At 42.8% G+C, this 24544-nt stretch overlaps 1 protein-coding gene across 1 annotated transcript in view; it reads right to left on the reverse strand.

Moving 5' to 3' along the window:
• Positions 1–390: 390 nt before the first annotated feature.
• LOC124789000 (octopamine receptor Oamb-like) overlaps positions 391–24544 on the reverse strand; it is a 596669-nt gene continuing 572515 nt past the window's right edge. Inside the window, exon 5 of the mRNA XM_047256287.1 lies at positions 391–709. Coding sequence (XP_047112243.1) covers positions 391–709 — 319 coding nt within the window. The remainder of the gene's footprint in view (positions 710–24544) is intronic.

A 24544-nucleotide genomic window follows, 5' to 3' on the forward strand; every position in this document is an offset into this window, starting at 1 on the left:
CACATGAACCCAAATACGCACAACCGTCCCAGTTATTCCCAAAAGTCCCAGCATACCTCAACCCATCTCAGTGGAGTAAATGTCTAACGACAACAAACTCCCCCTTAACATCCTCAAGAAGAGGAATTCAAGTGCGAAGAGAGACGATATCCCGACACTTCGCCTGAAGATGATGGAGACGCATTCCATCGAAACGTTGCTACGAGACGACGCTGCTACTCGGCTGACAACCCGTCAAGACTTCATATACGTCGCTGAAAGTGTCACCAACAGAGATCAACCCGTCATAAGGGCGGAGGGTGGACATATGCCTTATTAACGTCCACTATTAGGTGCCGTTGTTGATCAAGAAGAGTACTAGTGGACGGCGCACGCGGGGTGCGGCTCGGCCTACCTGACACTGATCTTGACACGCCGCGCCGACGGCGACCGGCCGGCCACCGAGGAGGGGCTGGGTGAGGGCTGGCCGCTGCCGGAGGCGCCGCCGCCGCCGCCGCCGTCGTGGTTGCTGTTGAGCGATCCGCGGCCACGGTGGATGCGCAGCGTCAGCCGCTGGTCGTCGAAGCGCGAGTGCACGCCGCGCGTCGTGCGGAAGCCCTGGTTGATGGCGTGCGTGGTGCGCACCGCTGCCCGGTAGATGCGCCAGTAGAAGAACAGCATCACCAGCATCGGCAGGTAGAACGAGCCCAGTGCCGAGTACAGCACGTACCTGCGGGAGCGCAACGCCAGCTGTCAACGCAGTGCCGTACGGCTGGGATGGTGCCATTTGCGCCACTACTCTAACCGTGACTGCAGACAAGAGATCTGCGTTAGCTGCAGCTGGCGCACGGCGCAACGCAGTGTCGCTAGTCATAAAATCACTGCTAAAAGTCATAGTGGACAATAAAACCGTAACCCTTAGGAGACATCGTGCTAACATCGCGTAACACCGTCTCTGACCTTGAAAATAGCCTGAAGTCGTCGTGGAGGAGACACCACAAGTATTTTCAGGAATGCTGTAACAAGCTGAAGCCCTCATGGATGATAAGCTCTCGCAGAGCTACCACATTGCTACATATCACCCGTTTCTCCAAGCAGTCCCAAAAATATTCTAAGGGATTAACAAAGGGTAATTTTACTTCGATATGAGTCTGCAAAACGAGGAAGTACAGATTTATACAACTTGGTGGTTAGGAACTACAAGATTCCACGCCAAAGACATGGAAAACTTGGATCCTGTCTTCAAGTTTATAGCCCTCATTGGACTGAAATTTTTCTTACTTTCAATTACTTGCCGCAACTTAATAGTTACAACGATGGATGGTTTTAGAGGGATGACATTCACTCAATTCACTCGCCTGAAGAAGGCTCACGCTTTTCTAGGAAACCGTGGGAGACAAATATTCAAACTTTTGAATTCTTTTTTAACAGTTAATAAACACTTAAAGATAAACAAGTAACCGACATGCTATATCCAGAACGAGATTTTCACTCTGCAGCGGAGTGTGCGCTGATATGAAACTTCCTGGCAGATTAAAACTGCGTGCCTGCCCGAGACTCGAACTCGGGACCTTGCCTTTCGCGGGCAAGTGCTCCACCATCTGAGCTACCGAAGCACGACTCACGGCCGGTACTCACAGCTTTACTTCTGCCAGTACCTCGTCTCCTACCTTCCAAACTTTACAGAAGCTCTCCTGCGAAGCTTGCAGAGTTCGAGTCTCGGTCGGTCACAGAGTTTTAATCTGCCAGGAAGTTTCGACATGCTATATATTTGTAGGAAGATGATCAACTTAATGGATTATGGGTTTTTTTTCTTTTAAAGAAAGAAACTAAATCAATTTCTTAATATGGGTACGACAGACGGATAATTGTCAGATGATACACTGAAGTATTCCACCATGGCTGCTTATGACAATCGTTCGCTTTATTATGTTTTGCGCGATTGACCAATTTCGGCTTTACAGGCCATTTTCGAAAGCAGTCTACAAAGAAACAGATTAAGTTTGGCTTACTGAAATTCAAAGATAATATTTCACAACGGACAGCCTAAAATAGTAATTAATAGGTGTCGGTGTGTTATAGGAGTATCCTGTTATTAAACGGCGGATTAGACTTATCAGATAGCGGCCCCATCACGTGCAAGCGTTACAGTTAAACCCAGAAGGCATACTGCCTAAAGTAAAAGTCATTTTCATAACCAACACGACATTATATGAGCTCCCATCCTTTGTACACCAAAAGTCACTTCTTTCCACACGGGGAAAAGTTACAGCAAAGATAGAGTAATTTGAAGCAGTGTGCCCATAAATCTATAATGAGTCAGAGACATAACGTAATGTACGCTGTTATATGCATATATTCAAAGGTACAAGCTCAAATTCAGAACGAAAGGTGCGTCAGGGCATCAAATGCGTTTGCAGAGTGCAGTTAAATCCCGGGAAAGGGGGAGGAGGGGGAGGCGGGCCAAGCAACGTAACTCCACACATATGACAAATAATTTTTAGCTAGAAAGCGAGGTTTATGACGGTAGATAGCGTACGTTCAGAGTCTGAATAGTTATTGTAATATATGGCTCGCGAAATGTCTGCTGGAAGAGTAGTAGACATACTCATAAATCAGCTGAAAAGGAGCATGAACCGAAAGTGTCTGCCAGAAATAGTATGGTGCGGAAACTGACACGTACCATATGGGGAGCTCACCCACGCGCCCTGACTAGAGTGTTATTCCAGTGCTTAATATGCATGTTCGGCATGGCACAAGTCCAACCACGCCAGAAACACAGATGTGACACTTAATGAGACCTGTCGCGTTGTCACGGATTGTTTAAGACCTACACCCGTAGAGAAACTCGACTGTCTTCTAGAAATTAGACGCGAGACAACTGCTAGATGCGAGAAAAGCAACGCTATGACTACGGGAGCCCACCCTTTATATGGTCGTCAGCCAGCATATCCACGGCCGAAATCAAGAAGAGCTTACTGTCAACTACTGAAGCTGTTACGGCAATGCCACAGCAAACAAGGATATCGAAGAGGCGGGGGAAATGTCAACATTTGAGTAAGTGAGTGCCTCCGAAGGAAGAGCTCTCCTGGTCATTCAGTGGACAACATAGAAGGCTCTCAACACACTACGCTCTAGTACAACGAGATGCAAGATAAGCGTGTAGAAGTAAGGCGTTCCTGTGGAGTCACTGTTTTGCAAATGTGATGCTGTGTGGACTAACAACCATCTAATACAGTGTTCATCTCCAGCAATCTGACGAGGGTGACTTCGAATGCACTCGACGTGGTAAATTTCTTGTCAACCATGTATCAAATGATGTCAATGATGGATTTCCTTTTGTTGATTATATGCAATACTTTGTACTTCTGAAAAGATAACACATAAATAAATATGGAAAGGAAATTTTTTAAGCCATGTAATCCAACTTCAGACAACGTACCATACAACAGGCACTAAGCCGATGACACATTGGGCCTATTTAACGACTGTCTTACAGAAATCAGTCACACTTAAATTCTTTGCATCCGGAAACACATTTCACTTGTGAATTGTAGAGTAACGGAAGTATCAGTGTTTTAGACATTAAAATAATGAATAATCATTACAAACATAAAAGTTATCATTTACCGGATGACGACTGCTACTGACTTATTAATACACAATGAGTTTTAACATCCTAATGTCCTAAGAAATCATATTTTCATTCAATGATTTTCGGGTTATTAAACTTCAGTTTGACAAAGATAAAATCCATATAGAACTTGCAGTTTTGCAGCATTTAGCCTCAGAAACTTGTTACAAACGTAAGATCGTTAGTCAAATATAAAGGATGATTCAGCAACCTCAAACGATGTCGTTTTATGTAGCCCGCAATGTTATATCTCTCCTTTAAAAACCACGCTCGAGATTTTCGTATTCTCTCACTCGCTAGTCGCCAACTATTAGTCCTAAAGAAAAAATTAACAAGATAGTTTTTGGAGAAAATTTCATGTAGTTACATAATTTATTGGAATACGTTTTCGTTAGAGGCCGTAGTTTTCGAGTTATTCAAGAACAAAGTACCAAAATGACCTTCAAACTCACCAACGCTGCCACACTCACACCCCAACGGTTAAAATTCTAGTAAAATGTTAACAGCACTCCTTCCTCCATAATGTACAAAACTTTGCGACTGTACGACTTATTTCCCAAATTAGAACTCTTATGGTATTCATTGACGAGCCTTATTACGCCACCGGCTTAGTCGAGCATATACAAATTGCAAAATTAACGTTTGTGTAAATTTTACCTAATACGTTTTGAATTTTAACTATATAAAACGAATAATTACATCGTTGCATTCGTGAGGTCTTCTACGATACTACTGTGCTTATAAGGGTTAAATTTCGATCGAATTATCAACATAATTAGTTATAGCGTAACGTTTGTGAAAGTCGTTTTTCTTTCTTTCATTACCCTCAAAGCCACATTTAGATTAATAATGTAAACGGAATAACAAACTACGCTGGAGTAGACTCCAAAAACGGTCCAATAGGCTTATCGAGAATAGTTTGTGTAGTCGGAAATGTTTGTGCAATGGCATCAGGGATTGCTATCAACAACCTACTAGAAATACTGACTGGTGAGGGATGAGTGTGGTGATAGAGGTGCGTTTGAAGGCCACTTTCGTACGTTTTTCTTGAACAACTCGAAAACCGTTGCCTCCAAGTTATCCCAGTACAAAATTTAACTTCATTAAATTCCGTATAAAAAAATCTGTTCATTTTTTCTGTAGGAGAATACTGTGCGCATAGCAAGCGAGGGAATATGAAAATCTCGCTTATTTTGAGCCGCGCGGGATTAGCCGAGCGGTCTACGCGCTGCAGTCGTGGGCTGTGCGGCTGGTCCCGGCGGAGGTTCGAGTCCTCCCTCGGGCACGGGTGTGTGTGTTTGTCCTTAGGATAATTTAGGTTAGGTAGTGTGTAAGCTTACGGACTGATGACCTTAGCAGTTAAGTCGCATAATATTTCACACACATTTGAGCATTTCTGAGCTTATTTTGAAGGCCAGTTATAACATTGTGGGTTGCATAAAACTACATCGGTAAGGAGAGCTGGGTCATCCTGTGTAATAAGGAACGGAAAGGTCAGTGAGGAATAACAATAAATTTTTATTACTCATGAAAATCCGCACAATGCAAAATATAGAACAAACAAAATTACGAAGCTGAGTTACAACACTCTAGTCCTAGTTTTATTAATGACATTCTTATTCTTTTGCCGTTTTTTGCTTGATATCTTTCACAGCACTCATTACACAGTTCAAACATGTAATCTTCATTTGGCTTGTGGAATATCTTGTTTTGTAACACCTTGTGGTGGTATCCATGTGTTGTGTATCGTGCTACCACGTTTCGGTGTTCGTAATTCGCCTGATTCCACTATTCTGTCATTATGGCATCGGTTGATTAGAAGTCGTTTTAGCTAAAATTTTGGTTTTCTATGAGTATTTGCCGTGTGCTCTCTTAGGCGTTGGCGGTGGACAGGACATCTGCATTCTAATGTCTTCTATGGAGAAGGTTTCTTTCAATAAGACGAACGCCAGTCTTGAAGGCTCTGTCTTCCCGACGTCACGGATTTGTTTCATATGAACGGATTTGAGTTTCTCTATGTTACGATGTTACTGACTTTTATAATTTATTAGTTTTACTGGTTGTTGAGCTCCGTGGCTGCGGATTAAATTATATTAAGAAATATACCAACCAGTCACTTTTTTATGTATTTTCTATTTAAGCTAATACGCGTTTCGGGCTTTCACCCTTCTTTAGTTAGCGTAATTCATATTTGAATGTTCAGACAGTAGATCCTTACAACGTCGACAGAAAACTGAATGCTGCAGCTGCCTTGTGCAAAATAACAATTTTGTTTTTAGTTTCTAAACTTCACGAGCTGTATATTTACTGTATATTGCTGCTTTGCTGTACTTGCTTTCTACTCCGCTTGTTGTTATTCTGATTTTTGCATTTATATGTGTGGCACGAACACTTTCCTACTTCTATCTTGCACAGTAACAGCACAGTATTAGCCATATTGGCTACTGATATCTTTGTCTGCATCCGAAAATTATATCCATGGTCAAAGTTATATTTTGCTTACAGGTTCTACTATGGCCACAGTTTTATTTTGCTTACAGGTACTGTATGACTAAAATGAACTGAAACTGCTTAGCGTGAATGTGTTGAGAATTCTGTATGGTCATTAAGCAACTGCATTAGTGACTTTAATCAGATTAAATGAAATATCATAAAAAGAAAAATGTTACACATTTTATAAAAAAAACTACTATATATTTCACTCATAGTTGTAATGACCTCTGTAAACGATGAAGAAAGAACGATGGATTTGCATTCCGTTGCACTGCTAGATTTGTGCACTGTATGGGCTCATCCTGGATAGCTCAAAATGGATTAAGCTTTTCCATGGTTTTACTTAGTGTGTGATTGTATGAGAAAATTTTGTAAGTTCATTGGAGAAATATTGTTGGATAGCTCTGTTTTGTCATTTAGGATGTCATCTGTGGATGCACTTCTGTGAAAATAAATTGCACTTTCTCCCAGTGAGGTCATTCCACACTCTAGATGGGGTATAAGTGACATGTTTCAGGTGTAATGTGTGATAAATAGTAAGAACATGTTAAACACGAAATCTGTTTTGATGCCTGCGAATGTGTTGCCGAAGGAAGACGGGTAGAGGTATAGAATACTGTCCTCCAAATGGAACATACTGTGTGTCCTCACACGACAGAAGTAAAGTCACCAACTCTTTATTTACTCAATGGACCAATGCGACAAGTGAACTGCCACAAACTCAGACGTAGCGAGGAGGGTTGAAACATTGCCATGAAACATGACTGCTAAGAACTCTATACTGACGCTTTTATTCAGTTGCCGGTCTCTTAGTTAAACGTTTACCAAAATTGAGATCGGAAAGAAACAACTTTCGATCCACGGTCACATCATAACCGCAGTAGACCTCAGCAAATCTGTCAATTTACAGAAATATGGTCTCTCCGAAGTTGAGTTCGTCTACTAAAAGACACAGAAACATCAATATGGGCGCAGGATAAACTTACGAATGTGTTCATCCACCTGAGCGGATTTAATTTATTCATCTGCAAATGAGGTCCTCTTTAGTGCAAACGCAGATGCGATTTGACGAAATTAAATTTGTGGTCTTCCTCTCCAATTGAAGAATTGAAATTTGAGGCTCGCTTCAAACGAATTATATTTGGTACGTGGAAATAAATTAAACCGCCTGAATGCGGTATGCTTAAAATAGCGAATGAGCTTACCGTTTTCTCTTGATGATTAAATTACTGTTTAATACCAAACATTTAACCAATGCGAGAGGAATACTATTTACGTCGATGAATTTGTCATTTTTTTTTTTACTCCTGCTCTTTTGTAACGACGACATAGCAGAACTATGACCGAAAAATTGCAAGCAAGAACAAGACAACTCCAAAACAGCACCAATGTCGAATATGAGAAAAGCTAACAGTAAATTTATTACATCATCTACGAAAATAGCATGAATTTCTAAACAATAAAAAAATGTCGAACGTAGTAATTTCGCATTGTGCACACTGTACAATAATATTACGTGACTATTTGGATCAAATTAAGTAATGAAAAACAGCTTACGCATATATCATTACCGTAATTATTTTACGTTAATGACGTAATTTGGTATGGTAATACCTCGTTTGCTCAAAGCTATTTCGACGTAACAAGACCAATGCAAATTAATAAAGTCACCCAGAATAGCAAATTCTATTTACAGTAACTTTTGTGATGAGATAAAGTTTGTGTAAAAAATACTGAGCAATCTCCTTTTATTTCATGTGTAAACATAAAAAATGCAAATAAGGATGTACTGAGGTGCGATCTGTTGGCGCTGAATAATGCATTTAGTGATCTTGCCTAACTCGCGCCTGAACAGTTGAATGCGACAGTTGTAACTGTTAACGGCAGGGACGACATACTATACTTAATCAGAGGCCGCTCGGTGTAGTGCTGTCGCTGAATTCTTCATTACTCTTAGTTTTTATGTAATTGCTAGGTGTAATAAGACTTAGAAGGAGTGACTCTGGCTTTAATCGTACATGAAGGTAGACTTGTTCTACACTGGTGTTTTTCTTCTTAATTGTTGTTCGCTTGTCTTAGGCACATAAAAAGAATTTCATGTTTGAAGTTGAGTGGGAATGAAACTATGACGTCAAATGTGTGGAGAGTGCTGTAAGAACCTCATTATATATGTGAAATTAACGTGCCTCTTCAAAATTAATTTTAGATTTACCAAGAAATATTGTTATTGAGTGATTGCTACCATATATATTGGAATTGCGTAACGAGGGATATGCGGAACGTAAGTTCCGATCGGTCAAGAAATGGAAACCACTGTGAAAATCTAATAAAACTTTGCAGATATGTGTTCGACAGTGTCACTAGTATGCCTGTCGGTTACATCACTTCGCTCTTTTTGGTTCTGAACGCTTGGTGAGCACATAAAGATGCGTAGAAAATAGTGTATCCCGCCAAGTGTGAGGTCCTGGCGAGAGATTTCGCCTGACGTTATGCAGTCCACATTACAGAACTGTCACACGGTTCCCACTTTGTGACAGTTCTCGGTCGCAATCTGCAGGGGCAATGAAAATGCTCCTGCAGCGTTTTCGATGGGAAGTGTTTGATCACCCGCACTACAGCCCGTAAATGTTTCCCTCTATTTTCATCTCTGCTCACATTAAATACTGGCTATGAGGACAACATTGTCGCACAGACAACGAGCTATAGATGAGCGTAGATAATTCGCGGGAAGCACAGGCGGCTGTCTTCTATGACGAGGGTATTGTAAAGTTGGTACAACGCTACGACAAATGTCTAAGTCGGAGTGGTGACTATGTAGAGCAGTGGCTGGAAGCTGTAGCTAACTGTTGCAGATAAAATATTTCTGATTTTCAAAGTGGTTTCCATTTCGCGATCGATCGGAACTTACTTTCCGGATATCCCTCGTAATTCTATTGCGTGGAAGAATCAGCAATTTCTTAACAATCGTAGTATTCATCTTGCCATCATTGAATAATCTAACTTCCAAAATGCATTCACTCCGCTCCACGAACTGCGAATTTGTATGTGACAATTCACCATTGCATCCAGGTGAGCTGGTGATCCATCAGCACAGCGTAGAAATGTTTTCTGTTTGCGTCGTATTAAAGGTTTTCAGGGGGCGCAGCAGTTTCTTGAGATCAACGTGAAATGTGACTGAACTTCATCAAGTATGTGTGTGGTGTGAGTGATCAACAGTTAAATTATATCGACGGATTAAGCAGTTAATTCTTTCGCTCAGAATTAAAGATCGATATCTGCATCTTTATATCAACTCAGAGTCTTATCTTTGGACATTCAGTATAATTAATCGTGATTCACGACAATGATTGTTATCACTTAAAAGGTCGAGTTCATACTCAAGAATTCTTTATAGTTCAAACCTGTTAACCGTCAGTACTAGTTAATGAACTATTTATTCAAGCCTTGAAATATCCAGCTACTTCGAACTTCATAATTTTCTCTGCGTTAAATGGTGCGGTCTGTTTGGGTGTGTTCTAAGCAAACCACGTAGCCATAAGCATCAAGTGCACTCTGTTATAGATACAAACGGATCAGTTGCTTAATAACAAACTAACAAATAAACAAACACATCCATCTACACATTTCTCGTTAGAGATACTTAACCTATATGTAGTACTTTACTTATGTATGAGTGCCTGATGTCTATTCATTCGCGAACATCCGAAACACCAGACACCACATGGAATCTGCTGCTGTGATACAGCCGGCCGAAGTGGCCGTGCGGTTAAAGGCGCTGCAGCCTGGAACCGCAAGACCGCTACGGTCGCAGGTTCGAATCCTGCCTCGGGCATGGATGTTTGTGATGTCCGTAGGTTAGTTCGGCTTAACTAGTTCTAAGTTCTAGGGGATTAATGACCTCAGTAGTGACTCCCATAGTGCTCAGAGCCATTTGAACCACTTTTTTTTTTTTTTTGCTGTGATACATACTATGTAAACTGATGGTGGAGGGATGTAAATAGGAAAGGAAATGGAAGGAACTAATGATACCAGCTGCGGAATCAGTGCCGACACACTCATATACAGCTGATCCGCCTCGATTTGGCTCTGAATCCATCACCTACAGTGTGGATGCACATTTTCATTCGACCTTAAGCACGAGTGGAGGGCACGGTCGGAAACTGTGGACGCATGGCGCTAAGTGGAAATGTGAGTGAGCCAGGGAGCGTGCCGAGGTAGTCGGCGCGTTTGCGATGAACATTTTGTCCAAGTGGCGCAGTGGTTAATGCAGTTGCCTGGCAAGCAGGGGATTCTGGGTTCAGATGCCGACCTGCCGCACATTGACCCTCATCGCCGCTGATTCTGCGTGGAGTCCCGACGCAGCTGATATCCTTAGTTCATTTCCTTTCCTTCCCCCACCCCCCTCCTCCAAATTCAGTTTACATAGTAATACTTTGCTTTCGTTTAAGATTAGAAGAAGCTCAGATTCCTACACGAGAAAATGTCAACAGAGGAACTAAGTATTAAACTCAGTCTAAAAGCAAATGTGTAGATTTAATAGTTAACTGTGTTATTAATGTTATTAACAGTGGGTTCAGCAACCTGTTGACCTTACAGGGACAACGCTCATCAGAGGTAAACTATTCAAAAAAGGTATGTGGTTTGGTAGAACTGACGCAGTTCATAGAACCTTCTTAAAACACGAAGATAGAGTCATTTAAAGTAAAAACAAAGTGCCACAATCACCACTGTGAAATGGCAGCATTCTACTGCGTGATAGTAGAACGCATTCCTAACTTGAGTGTTATAATGTTCTTGTGTGAAAAATAGCTTCATTCAAATAATCATGAGGGTTTCAGGAACATAGGCCTACTATTTATATGAAACGAAGCACGCTTAATTCACCCGCCACGATATCTTGTAACAGTAGATGAAATGAAGTAGGTTCCGTCTTTCCGGATACCCGAAGCCGTTCGATACTATAAAGTACTATCGACGTATGATATATGATCATGCAGAGAATCGTTATGCATGCATATCGGATAGCCCTTGAGCTAGGGACCATTTGTATTCATACACCCAACAAAAGAATCAGCTTAGTAACAATATTACAGTACGGGTTCAAAGTTTGATTACCCACTTCCTCTATTTTAGGCAAATATAGCAAATCGGTTGGTTCTTTGAGCTTTGGTGCAAAGCACCATTTAGTTCACGAACGGTTCCTGAGAAAACCTTGAATAGTTGGGCTTTTGCATCTTCCGTTTAGAAAAATATTTATCCCTTATTGAGAACCACCCCTAAAACATGGCTCATGGGAACCAAAACCGAGCCGCAGATTCCAAGACGGCTATGCACAGCAGATGGCTGTAATTTTTAAGATATATTGCTAAGAAGCTGATCTCGCATAAAATAGAAAATTTTCCGGATATCTTTACCCATTTCCAGATGCAAAGGTACAAAGTTACTCTACTTGTCCAAGTAAAATCCGGTGTTAGGCGAAAATGTAGTTTACAAAGCAACGTAGCACGGAGAAATATGCTATGAAGTGTCTCCGTTATCATTAGAAGTCTTCTCGGAACTCCATGTTTTAATATTGAAGCACATGCAAAATTTTTCTGTACGTAAAATCCGTTCTGAGGTGTAAAATTAGTTCTGCATTATTTCAATTTCACATAACTGAACTGTCAAAGTTTTATTGACCCATGAAACATGAAACGCCCTTCTGTATGAGGGAAAAGAAGGGAATCAGCGGAAAAGACTAATATGCTCCTGTTTTAAAAGACTTTTGACTGAAAAGTGGGGTATCAGCTGCCACTTTCTACCTTTCTCGGCATCTTAATACCTTTTTCCCTAAATTTTGACATGTGATCATACGGGCTCTTTGTTTTGCTTAGAGAGTAGGGGACATTGGCAGTGGGAAAGAGACAGAAAAGTAAGAAATATAGGAAGATGGTAGACAGTGTTTATGGTACTGAAAGAGCAAAGCAGAACATGGCAGTGTGAGAGAAAGAGGGTCGCAGTGGCATGGAATATAGTTGACAGTGAAAGAACAGTGATAGGAAAAGTGTGAAGGAGACAGCGACAGTGGGAAAGGAATAAAGAGGAGAAAGTGGTAGTGGGTGAGAGCCAGTGATAATAGACAGAGTCTATGACGATCACAAAGAGGAAAAGTGACACAGCGACAGTGAGAAGTGACAGCAGCAGTGAAAAGGAATGAATGAGACAGAAGCAGTCAGTGAGAGCTGGAGCGAAACAGTGACAGTGAGAGGACAAAAAAAATGGTTCAAATGGCTCTTAGCACTATGGGACTTAACTTCTAAGGTCATCAGTCCCCTAGAATTTGGGACTAATTAAACCTAATTAATCTAAGGACACCACACACATCCATGCCCGAGGCAGGATTCGAACCTGCGACCGTAGCGGTCGCGCGGTTCCAGACTGTAGCGACTAGAACCGCTCGGCCACCCCGGCCGGCAGTCAGAGGACAGTGTACGACGCTATCGTCAACGGGTAAGTATTGCCGCTGGATATTCGAAAGGAAATCTAAAGCGACTTGAGGACAATATTTCCAATCATCTTAAAGAATTGTAGTTCTGTACATATGGGACAAGTCAAACAACAAAGAAGAAGAACTATATATATCACACGTTACAAGACAGATTACAGAATTCTGGAGCCCCTCAGGTAGTTTAAGTATTTAGGGGTAGCGATATAGAATGGGGCGAACGCGTAAAATCAATGTAGAGAGGATTGATGAAAGACAGAGATTTCTTCTTGATTCTGATCTGTGAACACAGGGAGACACTTTTACGAACAATTCCAGTTGACACTCCAGCGTTTGCTGTCTTTATCAGGTAGGCGTGATATGAAAAATCGAACGATTCGTAACATGTTAACACAGCTAAACTGTGCAAGAGATGCTGAGGGAAGTAAAATGGGAATCCTTGGATGGAAGGTAACGGTGCCGCGAGAACCTGATGGTATTCGAGAATGACTGTGCGACAGCCATGCTGCTTCCGTCGTACACAAAGAGCAGGTATCATGGGAAAAATAGGAGAAAGGTTAGGCCTCATACCGATACACATACACAGTTGTTTTGTCCTTTCTGCATATGCGAGTGAACTGCTGATACCGTATTCGCTACCACGCACTGAATCGTGACTTGCTTGCTGTATACATAGCAGCAGATTAAGATAACCTCGGAGATCTTTAAAGTAGAATAATCTTATGAATCTTGTTCTGAGCAAAGCAAACGACAGAGAGATTCAAAAGAAGAAGAATAAATAAGTAACTCAAATACGATTCTGGCCTCTTGCGAAAATCTCGCTAGGCCGACTTACGCGTAATAACGATCAATGCTGGTTCCCTACCGCGTGGAATTCATGAGGCCGACACCGACAATTTTAAGAAAAATCTGCGTGTAATCTCTTGGATTATCTAATCATTTCTAGAGCCTCTCATTGCCAGTCGTTGTAGGAAAAGGGTTGTCTTTGTCTTATGAATTTGAGGTCACATCTGACAACTCAAGACATAACGTACCATACGCTGGTGAGCCGTGGTGGCTTCATTTCACCATTTCTTCCCCCTGCAGTTGCAGCGCCCCGTTAGGTGGCATGAGTTGTCAGTTTACTGTGTGTTATCGCTGGCGCGGAGTCCCGAAAACAAGCCAGAGCGTTTGCTGTGGAGATTGTCCGGGTACGTGGCGACAGGTCAGTGTACCGTTAGTGTTCAAAATGTCAAATGTGTGTGATTTTCTAAGGAACGAGACTGCTGAGGTCATCGGTCCCTAGTCCGCCCCCGGTAGCTGAGTGGTCAGCGCGACAAAATGTCAATCCTAAGGGCCAGGGTTCGATTCCCGGTTGGGTCGGAGGTTTCCTCCGCTCAGGGATTGGGTGTTGTGTTCTCCTAATCATCATCATTTCATACCCATCGGCGTGCAAGTCACCGAAGTGGCGTCATATCGAAAGACTTGCACTCGGCGAACGGTCTACCCGACGAGAGACCCTAGTCACACGACATTTCTATTTATCGGACCCTAGACTTACACACTACCTAAACTAACTTATACTAAGAGCAACACACACACCCATGCACGAGGGAGGACTCGAGCCTCCGGCGGGAGGCGCCTACCGGTAGTGACTGCATCGAAGTTTTCATCACGCCCTTCGGTGTGCTTCAGCTGAATTTTCTTCCCTCAAGTCTATGCTCTGCGTCTTTGAATGGCCCCCTTTTTGCATTGAGCTGAAATTATGAAATAACGACTTCTTGGTGTAGCAATGCTCTTAGCTTTATGAGTTGTGGATCAATTGTTCGGGGCGACGCCTGGTCGTGGGGACCTGCTGCTGTTACACACCGGCACAGTATTTTTCTGGAGTGTTTGTGGCTGCTCCACATTACCTTAGTGGTGCTGTTAGTGCTGGTTTCTTTACCTCACGCTCTTATTTACAAGTTCTTACGTTAAACTTTTCCGCCAAATATTTTACAGTTTTCCTAAAATGGGAAATATTTCCCTATTTGTGATTAACCTTCAGTTTTTCTATGTCACATTATTGTGCTAATATTTGGAAACTTTGAGCTTACCTTCTCCAGTGGTCAATGTTTGAGATGTTTTTCTAATTATTTTGCCATCACTTCCGTATTTTATTCATTTCATGCATCCAAATGAAAATCTTGCTGGATTGTAACTGTTGGCACTTAACTTGCATGGTTGGTTTGTTCTGAAAATTAAATGTTTGGACTTGTGATTTGTAATTAATAATCACAGCTGCAGATGTTCCTGTCAAAGGATAATCTGACTAATACTGAAAGTCATTTTATTTTTTAAACGATTTTAATAGGCATAAGTGGTGATTTGTTCTCAAAGTTTCGACAGAGTAAATCTTTTAATTATTCCAAGGGCAAACTGCTTTAAATAAGAAATATATTACTTTATTTTCTCGCAAGTTTTTATTCATTACTAGTTTTTTGGTTTTGGCTGGGGGCCTTTGCTCAGCTGCTTAAACCTGTTTCTTTTGCATTGTTAATATTGTAATGTATTCTGTAAATAAATGTGAACTGACAAAGGAAAAATGATGCGAATACTGTGGGTCCACTCTTCCATGTGTCCTTTTCCTTTCGCATGTTACGTAAGGGGATTTCAGTAGGTGTGGGTGTTCCATGAGGCTTTTGACTGTTACGATAACTTAAAATTTCATATTTCAGACACTGTTTACTAGGCATTTGATAGCATATTCTTATAATGATTTCTCGTGTTGTAACGAACTACATAGGTCCGACATCTATCTTTGACTCTAAAACTTACACGTACGTGTCCCTACTAGCTATTTCGCTGTGTAGTTCTGTATGGTGTGCAAATGGGTAACCAGAGCAATAGCATTTGTGAGCTGCAATGGAACACGCAAGTAATATCAGGAATCTACATTGTTGGCCACTAAATTTACAAAGCCACTAACAGTAAGAAATAACGAAATATGACTTATAGTACATTTACAGAATAGACGTAAGAATACATAATTAAATTTGCAGGTGATGTGGGGGTATGCAGGACCCAAAATTTACATATTTCGCAGGAACAATCGTTCTAATCCGGTTCAGCGTCTCCTCGAACTCCGGATGGTTGACAGCATATTCCCGCCGCTCCAGCTCTATGTCAGAGTGGTGGCCCGTGACTGGTGACATGCCTATCTGTTGATAACCAATGAGCAGATGTTTTCAATGGGTGAGAGGTAATGGAGGATGTGCAGGCCAGGGCAGTAACTGAACAATCTCTCTATGGAGATAGTTCAGGACAGCATGGGCATAATGATGTCTTGTGGTATCTTGTTGGAATAAGAAGTCGGAGGCCCCGAAGAAGACCTCGAAAATAGGGCACATCTTACGGCTTTACCGCTTCAGAAATGTAGTCTCCCCTGTCCATATAACCTGGATGCAATGTTGATGGTGTTTTGCACCTAACTGCATACCATGCAGCCACGTGAGATACTGAGATACTGAGACCCTAACGAAACCTGGCAATTCGCATTTCTCTGAACTTTTAGACATCAATACCGCTATCGTGATGGTGTCGACAAAAACGTACCGTCTGAAAAGACGAGGAGGCGCCATTCCTGTACCGATTGTTGCCGTTTGGGGCACCGCTGGCGCAGTAGCTCCCTCTCTGCAGTCGCGTCGCAGCAATGGTCACCATGCTGGCAGTCCGTAATGCTAGAACCGTCGCCGCACTAATCGTGTGGACACGTTTCTTCCCGCAAATAGTGCCAATACCTGACTTAAAATACATGAGGCGTATGCAGTATCTTACAGTAGCGAGCAAGCTGCCAGTCGCGTGTGACGGCTGAGATCCAGCACGGCGTTGAGTATGTGCCGTTGGAACCCATCAACAGTTGTAACTTGATAAACCGGCCACGGTGGACGAGTGGTTCTAGGCCCTTCAGTCCGGAACCGCGCGACTGCAACGGTCGCGAATCCTGCCTCAGGCATGGATGTGTGTGATGTCCTAAAGTTAGTTAGGTTTAAGTAGTTCTAAGTTCTAGGAGACTGATGACGTCAGATGTTAAGTCCCATAGTGCTCAGAGCCATTTGTAACTTGATACCCTGATAAATGTATCTATTTGGCGTGTGCTGTTGGGAGGATATTATTAGCTGTGTTCCGAGTTGTAAAAATCGGGCACCACAGACGACTGCTAGAAAAGGTGGGTTGGAGTGCATACCATCCCTCGAACAGCACCGATGCAGTTACCGGTGCTGAACGAACAGCGTACCATTCGTGCTCATTGATCTTCGGTGATGCCCAAACTGATACAGTTGTAACTATAACTGAACGAAGGAAGTGACATTGGGGTTTAACGTCCCAATGTATTGTTCCTGAAGTCATATTTGACACTTCTGCAGCGGAATTTCTCCATACTTTATTGTGATCAAGTGGAAATTTTTGGCCTCGTTAGCATAAAACACGATGCTTGAGCCTGGGAGGTTATGGGGTGGCTTGGTCTCTAAATTTTTAAGTTGAAATGTTTGGTACTTCTGTGTGATTCTTAGATACCACATGCTATTAGAAGGGCCTGAAAATTCAGCTCATCTAAATGGAAATAAACGTTATAACTCTCTTAAAAGTATGCAAAGGTGTCAGGAGCCACGATGATAAATGTGTCTACTGTCGTTTGACGAAACAGTATATTACGATCAACGTTCACACGCACGAGAACAAGAATAAAAATGATTAAAGCTTTCTCAGCACTCGAAACAGTTCAGAGATTATTTCTAGTCCTTGTTCCCACTTATAAAACGTTAACTGCTCGCCGTAAAAGTGGAGAATAATCTCGGACACTTTCCACGCGGATTTCTATAATATGGCGGGCGGCACACAAAACAGAACATGGAGAACGAAACATAATCCAAGTGGAATCACTTTTACATAGTTTCACCAATTATACACAATATATCATTCAAGCAGAACACAACAATGTCAGCCATTATTAACACCATCCGAGGCATAAGCGGACTTATGACTGACAACTATCGAGTATCCTTCTCAAGTGCAGATGACTCGTTACTTATGTATATTCTTTGCGGATGCCGAAGGAAACGCTTACTACAAAACTGCTTCTAGCATTGGCAACAGTGCCCAGCCAGCATCCTTACGAAATTATTTATATTGTTGTTAGTTGAAGACTAACATCAATCCCAATTTTTCTACAAGTATCTCCGTACTTTATTTATGTTCTATCAAATCCTTAGCCAAATAGCTCTTAAAATTTGAATTCCAGAATTTTCCAAACGGAACCCACAATAGATGGTCGACCAACAATAGATGGTGGCCTCTGAACTGTCTCTGATTAGTCTACTGCACCTTACAGATTTAAAGTATGGTCGTGACACTTGGTACAGATTCATTATTACATGTACCGAACATAGTGCTGCCGTCTTGGCTTTCTAGCTTAATAACAAAGATTAGTTAACAAAAGTCGTTTTACAAAATTATGTTTCATGATAAACTGAAACTAATTTCAGAAGCTGAACTCTGTAACTTTAATATCACGTGCTTCTAATTTTACGAAAAAAGTGGAATAATTCAAAAAGTAAAAGAGGTAGCTCCCTTAAAACATCTATCATGTGTTTTTATGATAAACTGCATCTAATTACAAAAGTAAAACTTTCTAGCATTAGAGTTAATATCGCTCTTCTCTTCGAGGTTTACAAAAATTAGGTTTTTCAAGGTACTAATTAGCGAAACATATTGAGATTCACGACATTTAACCTTTCCATAGTCTTACATAATCAAGTTTCCAACCAACATTTAAACACTCAATTTTATATGATTATAAGGTGCAATTTGTATGTTCAACGTGTCACAGCCTACATCAGGTGCACTGTAGGACGGCCTTCAGTGAGCGACTGAGAAAAATGAATACTTCACTCGCTTCATTAGCGACGGCTTGCTTTCTCACAAGGTGAATCATGTCAGGATTGAATAAGTGTGGACAACGACTGTTGGTCTGGTAGACAGGCTACCATCAGTGTCGTTTTCTACTCTCGTTTAAGCAGATGCTGGGCTGGTCCTCAATACTACCCAGAAAATACGGTGTGCAAACAGTTAAAATGCAATAACATACAAAACAAATCAAAAACATTGTATCAGACTCCATCTGCTATCTCTTCATTTACATCACTGCATCGATATTACCAAGAATAGCAACTACGGCTGCCATAAAACACAGAATGCAGTATAGACGACTCATAGGCAGCTAGCACAAACGACTTCCCAACCTTAGTTTAACAGACTATCGAGGCGTCAGGAAGAGTATCTGGTCACAAACATGGAAATAAAATTAAAATTTATTTTGACACAGTCTAGTTACAGACATTAGCTGCAAATGGCCATTGAAGGAAATATCTACATCTACTCATCTACAAACATACTCCGCAAACCACCATACGGTGGGTGGCGGAGGGTACCTCGTACCACAACTAGCATCATCTCTCCCTGTTCCACTCCCAAACAGAACGAGGAAAAAATGACTGCCTATATGCCTCTGTACGAGGCATATCAATGGGAAGTTGAAAATTTGTGCTAGTCTGGGATTCGAGCGGGGGTCTTCTGCTTAGATGCTTTTAGAACACATTATTTTTCCAAAAAAGCCCTAAGGTTCCTACACCTTGCTAGGCAAATTTTTGCAAAAATCAGACATTGTATCGGAGGAGATCCGTGACTAACGTATGATGCACGTCCTTGTATTTCTAACATAATCATATTTTATGTCTAGATTTATGGGTGACCTCTAAATATCCTTGAATAAAGATATACTAACATAGGCTTTTCACTTTTTTCCTGTCACAGTATCTGGAGATGGCCAATGTAGGCCGAAAACGGTTACAGTTGTGTCAAAAATGTGATTCCTTCAAAGATAAAAGAAAGTTCACAGTGCATCGACCACGCATCTCCGACAGGATTTCGTTCCTCCCAAGGACTGTATTTTCAGATTAAATCGGTGTTATACTGAGGTACTACTATTTTTACTTTTAATTATTCAGTCTGCCGTAAAAGTTAATAAAAATGCCGACTAACCCAGTAAAACATTTACACTCATTCACTGACTAAAATACACTCCTGAAAATGGAAAAAAGAACACATTGACACCGGTGTGTCAGACCCACCATACTTGCTCCGGTCACTGCGAGAGGGCTGTACAAGCAATGATCACACGCACGGCACAGCGGACACACCAGGAACCGCGGTGTTGGCCGTCGAATGGCGCTAGCTGCGGAGCATTTGTGCACCGCCGCCGTCAGTGTCAGCCAGTTTGCCGTGGCATACGGAGCTCCATCGCAGTCTTTAACACTGGTAGCATGCCGCGACAGCGTGGACGTGAACCGTATGTGCAGTTGACGGACTTTGAGCGAGGGCGTATAGTGGGCATGCGGGAGGCCGGGTGGGCGTACCGCCGAATTGCTCAACACGTGGGGCGTGAGGTCTCCACAGTACATCGATGTCGTCGCCAGTGGTCGGCGGAAGGTGCACGTGCCCGTCGACCTGGGACCAGACCGCAGCGACGCACGGATGCACGCCAAGACCGTAGGATCCTACGCAGTGCCGTAGGGGACCGCACCGCCACTTCCCAGCAAATTAGGGACACTGTTGCTCCTGGGGTATCGGCGAGGACCATTCGCAACCGTCTCCATGAAGCTGGGCTACAGTCCCGCACACCGTTAGGCCGTCTTCCGCTCACGCCCCAACATCGTGCAGCCCGCCTCCAGTGGTGTCGCGACAGGCGTGAATGGAGGGACGAATGGAGACGTGTCGTCTTCAGCGATGAGAGTCGCTTCTGCCTTGGTGCCAATGATGGTCGTATGCGTGTTTGGCGCCGTGCAGGTGAGCGCCACAATCAGGACTGCATACGACCGAGGCACACAGGGCCAACACCCGGCATCATGGTGTGGGGAGCGATCTCCTACACTGGCCGTACACCACTGGTGATCGTCGAGGGGACACTGAATAGTGCACGGTACATCCAAACCGTCATCGAACCCATCGTTCTACCATTCCTAGACCGGTAAGGGAACTTGCTGTTCCAACAGGACAATGCACGTCCGCATTAATCCCGTGCCACCCAACGTGCTCTAGAAGGTGTAAGTCAACTACCCTGGCCAGCAAGATCTCCGGATCTGTCCCCCATTGAGCATGTTTGGGACTGGATGAAGCGTCGTCTCACGCGGTCTGCACGTCCAGCACGAACGCTGGTCCAACTGAGGCGCCAGGTGGAAATGGCATGGCAAGCCGTTCCACAGGACTACATCCAGCATCTCTACGATCGTCTCCATGGGAGAATAGCAGCCTGCATTGCTGCGAAAGGTGGATATACACTGTACTAGTGCCGACATTGTGCATGCTCTGTTGCCTGTGTCTATGTGCCTGTGGTTCTGTCAGTGTGATCATGTGATGTATCTGACCCCAGGAATGTGTCAATAAAGTTTCCCCTTCCTGGGACAATGAATTCACGGTGTTCTTATTTCAGTTTCCAGGAGTGTAGTATGACGCATTTCGGAAGCGCTCTGCAACCTTCATGAGCCATAATTTTTGCCTTCGGTTAATGATTCACTGATCCTTTTCTTTTTGAAACAAGTAACAAATAGAGAGTTCAAGCATGCGACAACAAATCCTCTCCGTTGCAGATCCTAAATGCTGGTTGGGGAACTTAAAAGAAAATATGTCGAATACTGTTATGCACTTGTGATGCATTAATATAATGCCGATCGGTTCTAGAAAATTTAATTAGTAAATTGTGACGCAAGCTGAAGAGTGTGTTTGTAACACGCCATCTTCTCGCACATACAACCTTGGTGCTCACAATGGTGCAAGAATAGCGAATATTGCTTTTCACTGAGCATTCCTTACAACATATTGTCCCATCCACTGTCCACAAATGAAAAGGGAAGAGTGTGTAAATATTATATTGGTAAGCTATGAACGTTCCTGTGCACAACGTACAGGAAATTGCGGAGTGAAGATCTAGTACAAAATATTAATGAACTTAATATTTCTCTAGCAGCGGAAATAGCGTTGGTAGATCTCTTTCAGTACAGTAGAAAGAATTACCATCTCGCCCCAGGAAGTGAACCACAGCTCCTCTGTCATGACCTCCGTTTGTGCGCGCTTCAGTGGTTGGCCCATACAAAAATGCATTTAATCTTATTACGGCTTGATAACGAAAAAACAGGTGGATGTTATCCGTGTACAAAGCTAAAAAATGTTTGCGGCAGTCATCCGTTTGACAGAGGACCGGCCCATCACCCCACTGGAAAGTTCCAGGACCCGCAAATCCCGGTCTGGAATCCAGTGCGGCAGCAATATTGCCAGTCGGCGGGGCGCTGCGAATAAAAGCGGGTGTGGTGCGGTGATGGTATTGTGTTTGCCCTCTGCGGTCGACCCCGCCAAACGCCCGCCACAGCACTACTACGCTTTCGGCGTTCCGGGCTTCAGCCTCTGGAAATTCTTTGTGCTGCTGTGCACACCGTCGTTGCAGAAATACATTGTCGCTTTGAGCATAGACATTCCCTAATAATCCACCTCTCCAGCGAAATGAATACCCTTCCGCAGGAAATAAGCTCACTGTAAAATTGTTAGTTACCCCGCTAAAAGGACACATTTGTCTCTGGAGCACTGTAAATGGTGCGAAACGTACCTGGCGGTCGTGTCACGCCCTACACTGACGTAAATCATGGCTGTGAAGTAGCGTGTAAGCACCAATCAGTTGTATGTAATCAGATGTAAGATGGGTCAGTGTACCGATGTGACAAAATGGCAGAAATGAGCTAATGTATTTGGACGTGCCCATGACCACGCAGTGAATGAAGTTGCCCTATTTGTTGCTGTATCAACGCGTACTATCCGACGTGTCTTCAAAGAATGGTGTAGCTCTACGATCCATGTAGCACTGCATAAGAACAGTACCATTAAAGAAAGCGATGTGCTCTTCTCAATGACAACCGGTTTCAATCCTCGGAGGAACAGCCGCTGTCAGTGAATACAATTACATCTCAAGTATTTTAGGAGTGAACACATGAACTGACATTTGTAACCGCGAACACCGTAGGAGGCCACTGCTCACTGCGGCACATGAAACTCCATGTCATCAATAGGCCAGAAAACACTAAAGTGGACAGTGGCTCACTGGAGGTGTATAGTGTCATCCGATGAGTTGTGCTTCGCCTCGTTTCGAATGAAGCAATGAGAGTCTTTTTCGTGCACTTACGTGGGCCTACTCATTCACGTTTCCGTGAACATGAGCCGGGATGGTATTTACAGCACTAGCTGAGTACCCGGCGTTGTCCGGCAACGTATTTATTCCAGTCTCCTGTTACTCCGTCTCCGCCTTTCCCCTTTTGTCTTCCATGTGCTCCTCCCTCCTCCGTCTATCTCTTCATTCCCCCTGTCCGCCCGTTAGCTTGTCCCCTCTCCTCTTTCCACGCTATCACACTCACCCCAACAGGAGTCTGAGGGTCTTACCTCACAATATTTCTTTCCAGATCATAACTGGAAAGTGTACACAATTTGGCTGAAATACTTGCAGGGGTTTAGAATGAACTCTTTAATCGTGTCCTGGACCGCGTACGCAAATGTCAAATATATTTTACTTACATTTAACAAATATAACCTGTATTTGCACGCGTATTTCACCTGACTATCTACCAAATTTCGCAATGCAGTTTCATTTTCACACATCTGTTTATGACGTTGTATCTCCTGAATTCCGTGCTGTACAATATATGTATAATTTTGCAGTCACGTCCAGTGGTACATGTGGCTATTGTCTGTGAAACCTGCTGTTAATAGTAACGAAGTAATAAATTAATACGTCACGTGTGGAACGGGAGTTTCTCGCGGATCGCAGTGTTTATCACGTCATATCTCCAGAACTACGTCTCGTGCACTGGTATATTTTTCTATGTTCATTCAAATGGGTCAAATGGCTCTGAGCACTATTGGACTTAACATCTGAGGTCATCAGTCCCCGAGACTTAGAACTACTTAAACCTAACTAACCTAAGGACATTGGGACTTAACATCTGAGGTCATCAGTCCCCGAGACTTAGAATTACTTAAACCTAACTAACCTAGGGACATCACACACATCCATGCTCGAGGCAGGACTCGAAGCTGCGACCGTAGCAGCACCGCGGTTCCGGACTGAAGCTCCTAGAACTGCTCGGCCACAGCGGCCGGATGTGTTCATTCGGCGGCATGTGTGGGTACTGTTTGCGAAATGTGTTGCGAATAGAATTAGTAATAAAGAAGTAATAAATTAAAACGTCATACATGAATTTGGAATTTTTACGTATATAAGTATTTCATGTGGTATCTCCTGAACCATGTGTCGTACAATGATACATTTTTCTAGGAACATTCAGCGGCATACGTGTATGCTCTCTGCGAAAAGTGTTTCGAATGGAATTAGTAGCGACGAAGTAATAAATTTAAACATCTTGTACGATGAGGCAGTTTTTCACGCGTCCCAGTGCATATGACATCATATCTCCTGGACAATGTGTCATACAATGATATAATTTTGCTGGATCATTCAGCGGTATATGTGAATACAGTCTGCAAAATTCATCGTGAATACAGTTCGTAATAAAGAAGTAATAAATTAAAGTGTGACTGCGTATTCAGTGAAAATGTAGTAAGCGATAAACTTTTCTCATTTCATCATTTGTGGCCTTTGTCAACGAGAAAAAAAATGTCGTAAAGGTCTTAAATTATGCGTAATGGGCGTTGCAAAGTCACAAAGAATTCTCGTTCTCAAATACCGAATGAGTAACGAATGCGGATCCGCGCCTTGGTCTACGCTGTGTTTTCACCTCCAGCTCCATCCATTTGACATACAGATGATTCTTATCTCCATTGCGATTCTTCATAGACAGAAGTGGTATGTGTACCAAGTTGCCTCAAATCGGCCCAGTTGT

Source organism: Schistocerca piceifrons, chromosome 3 (assembly GCF_021461385.2).
Source record: "Schistocerca piceifrons isolate TAMUIC-IGC-003096 chromosome 3, iqSchPice1.1, whole genome shotgun sequence".
Taxonomy (NCBI): domain Eukaryota; kingdom Metazoa; phylum Arthropoda; class Insecta; order Orthoptera; family Acrididae; genus Schistocerca; species Schistocerca piceifrons.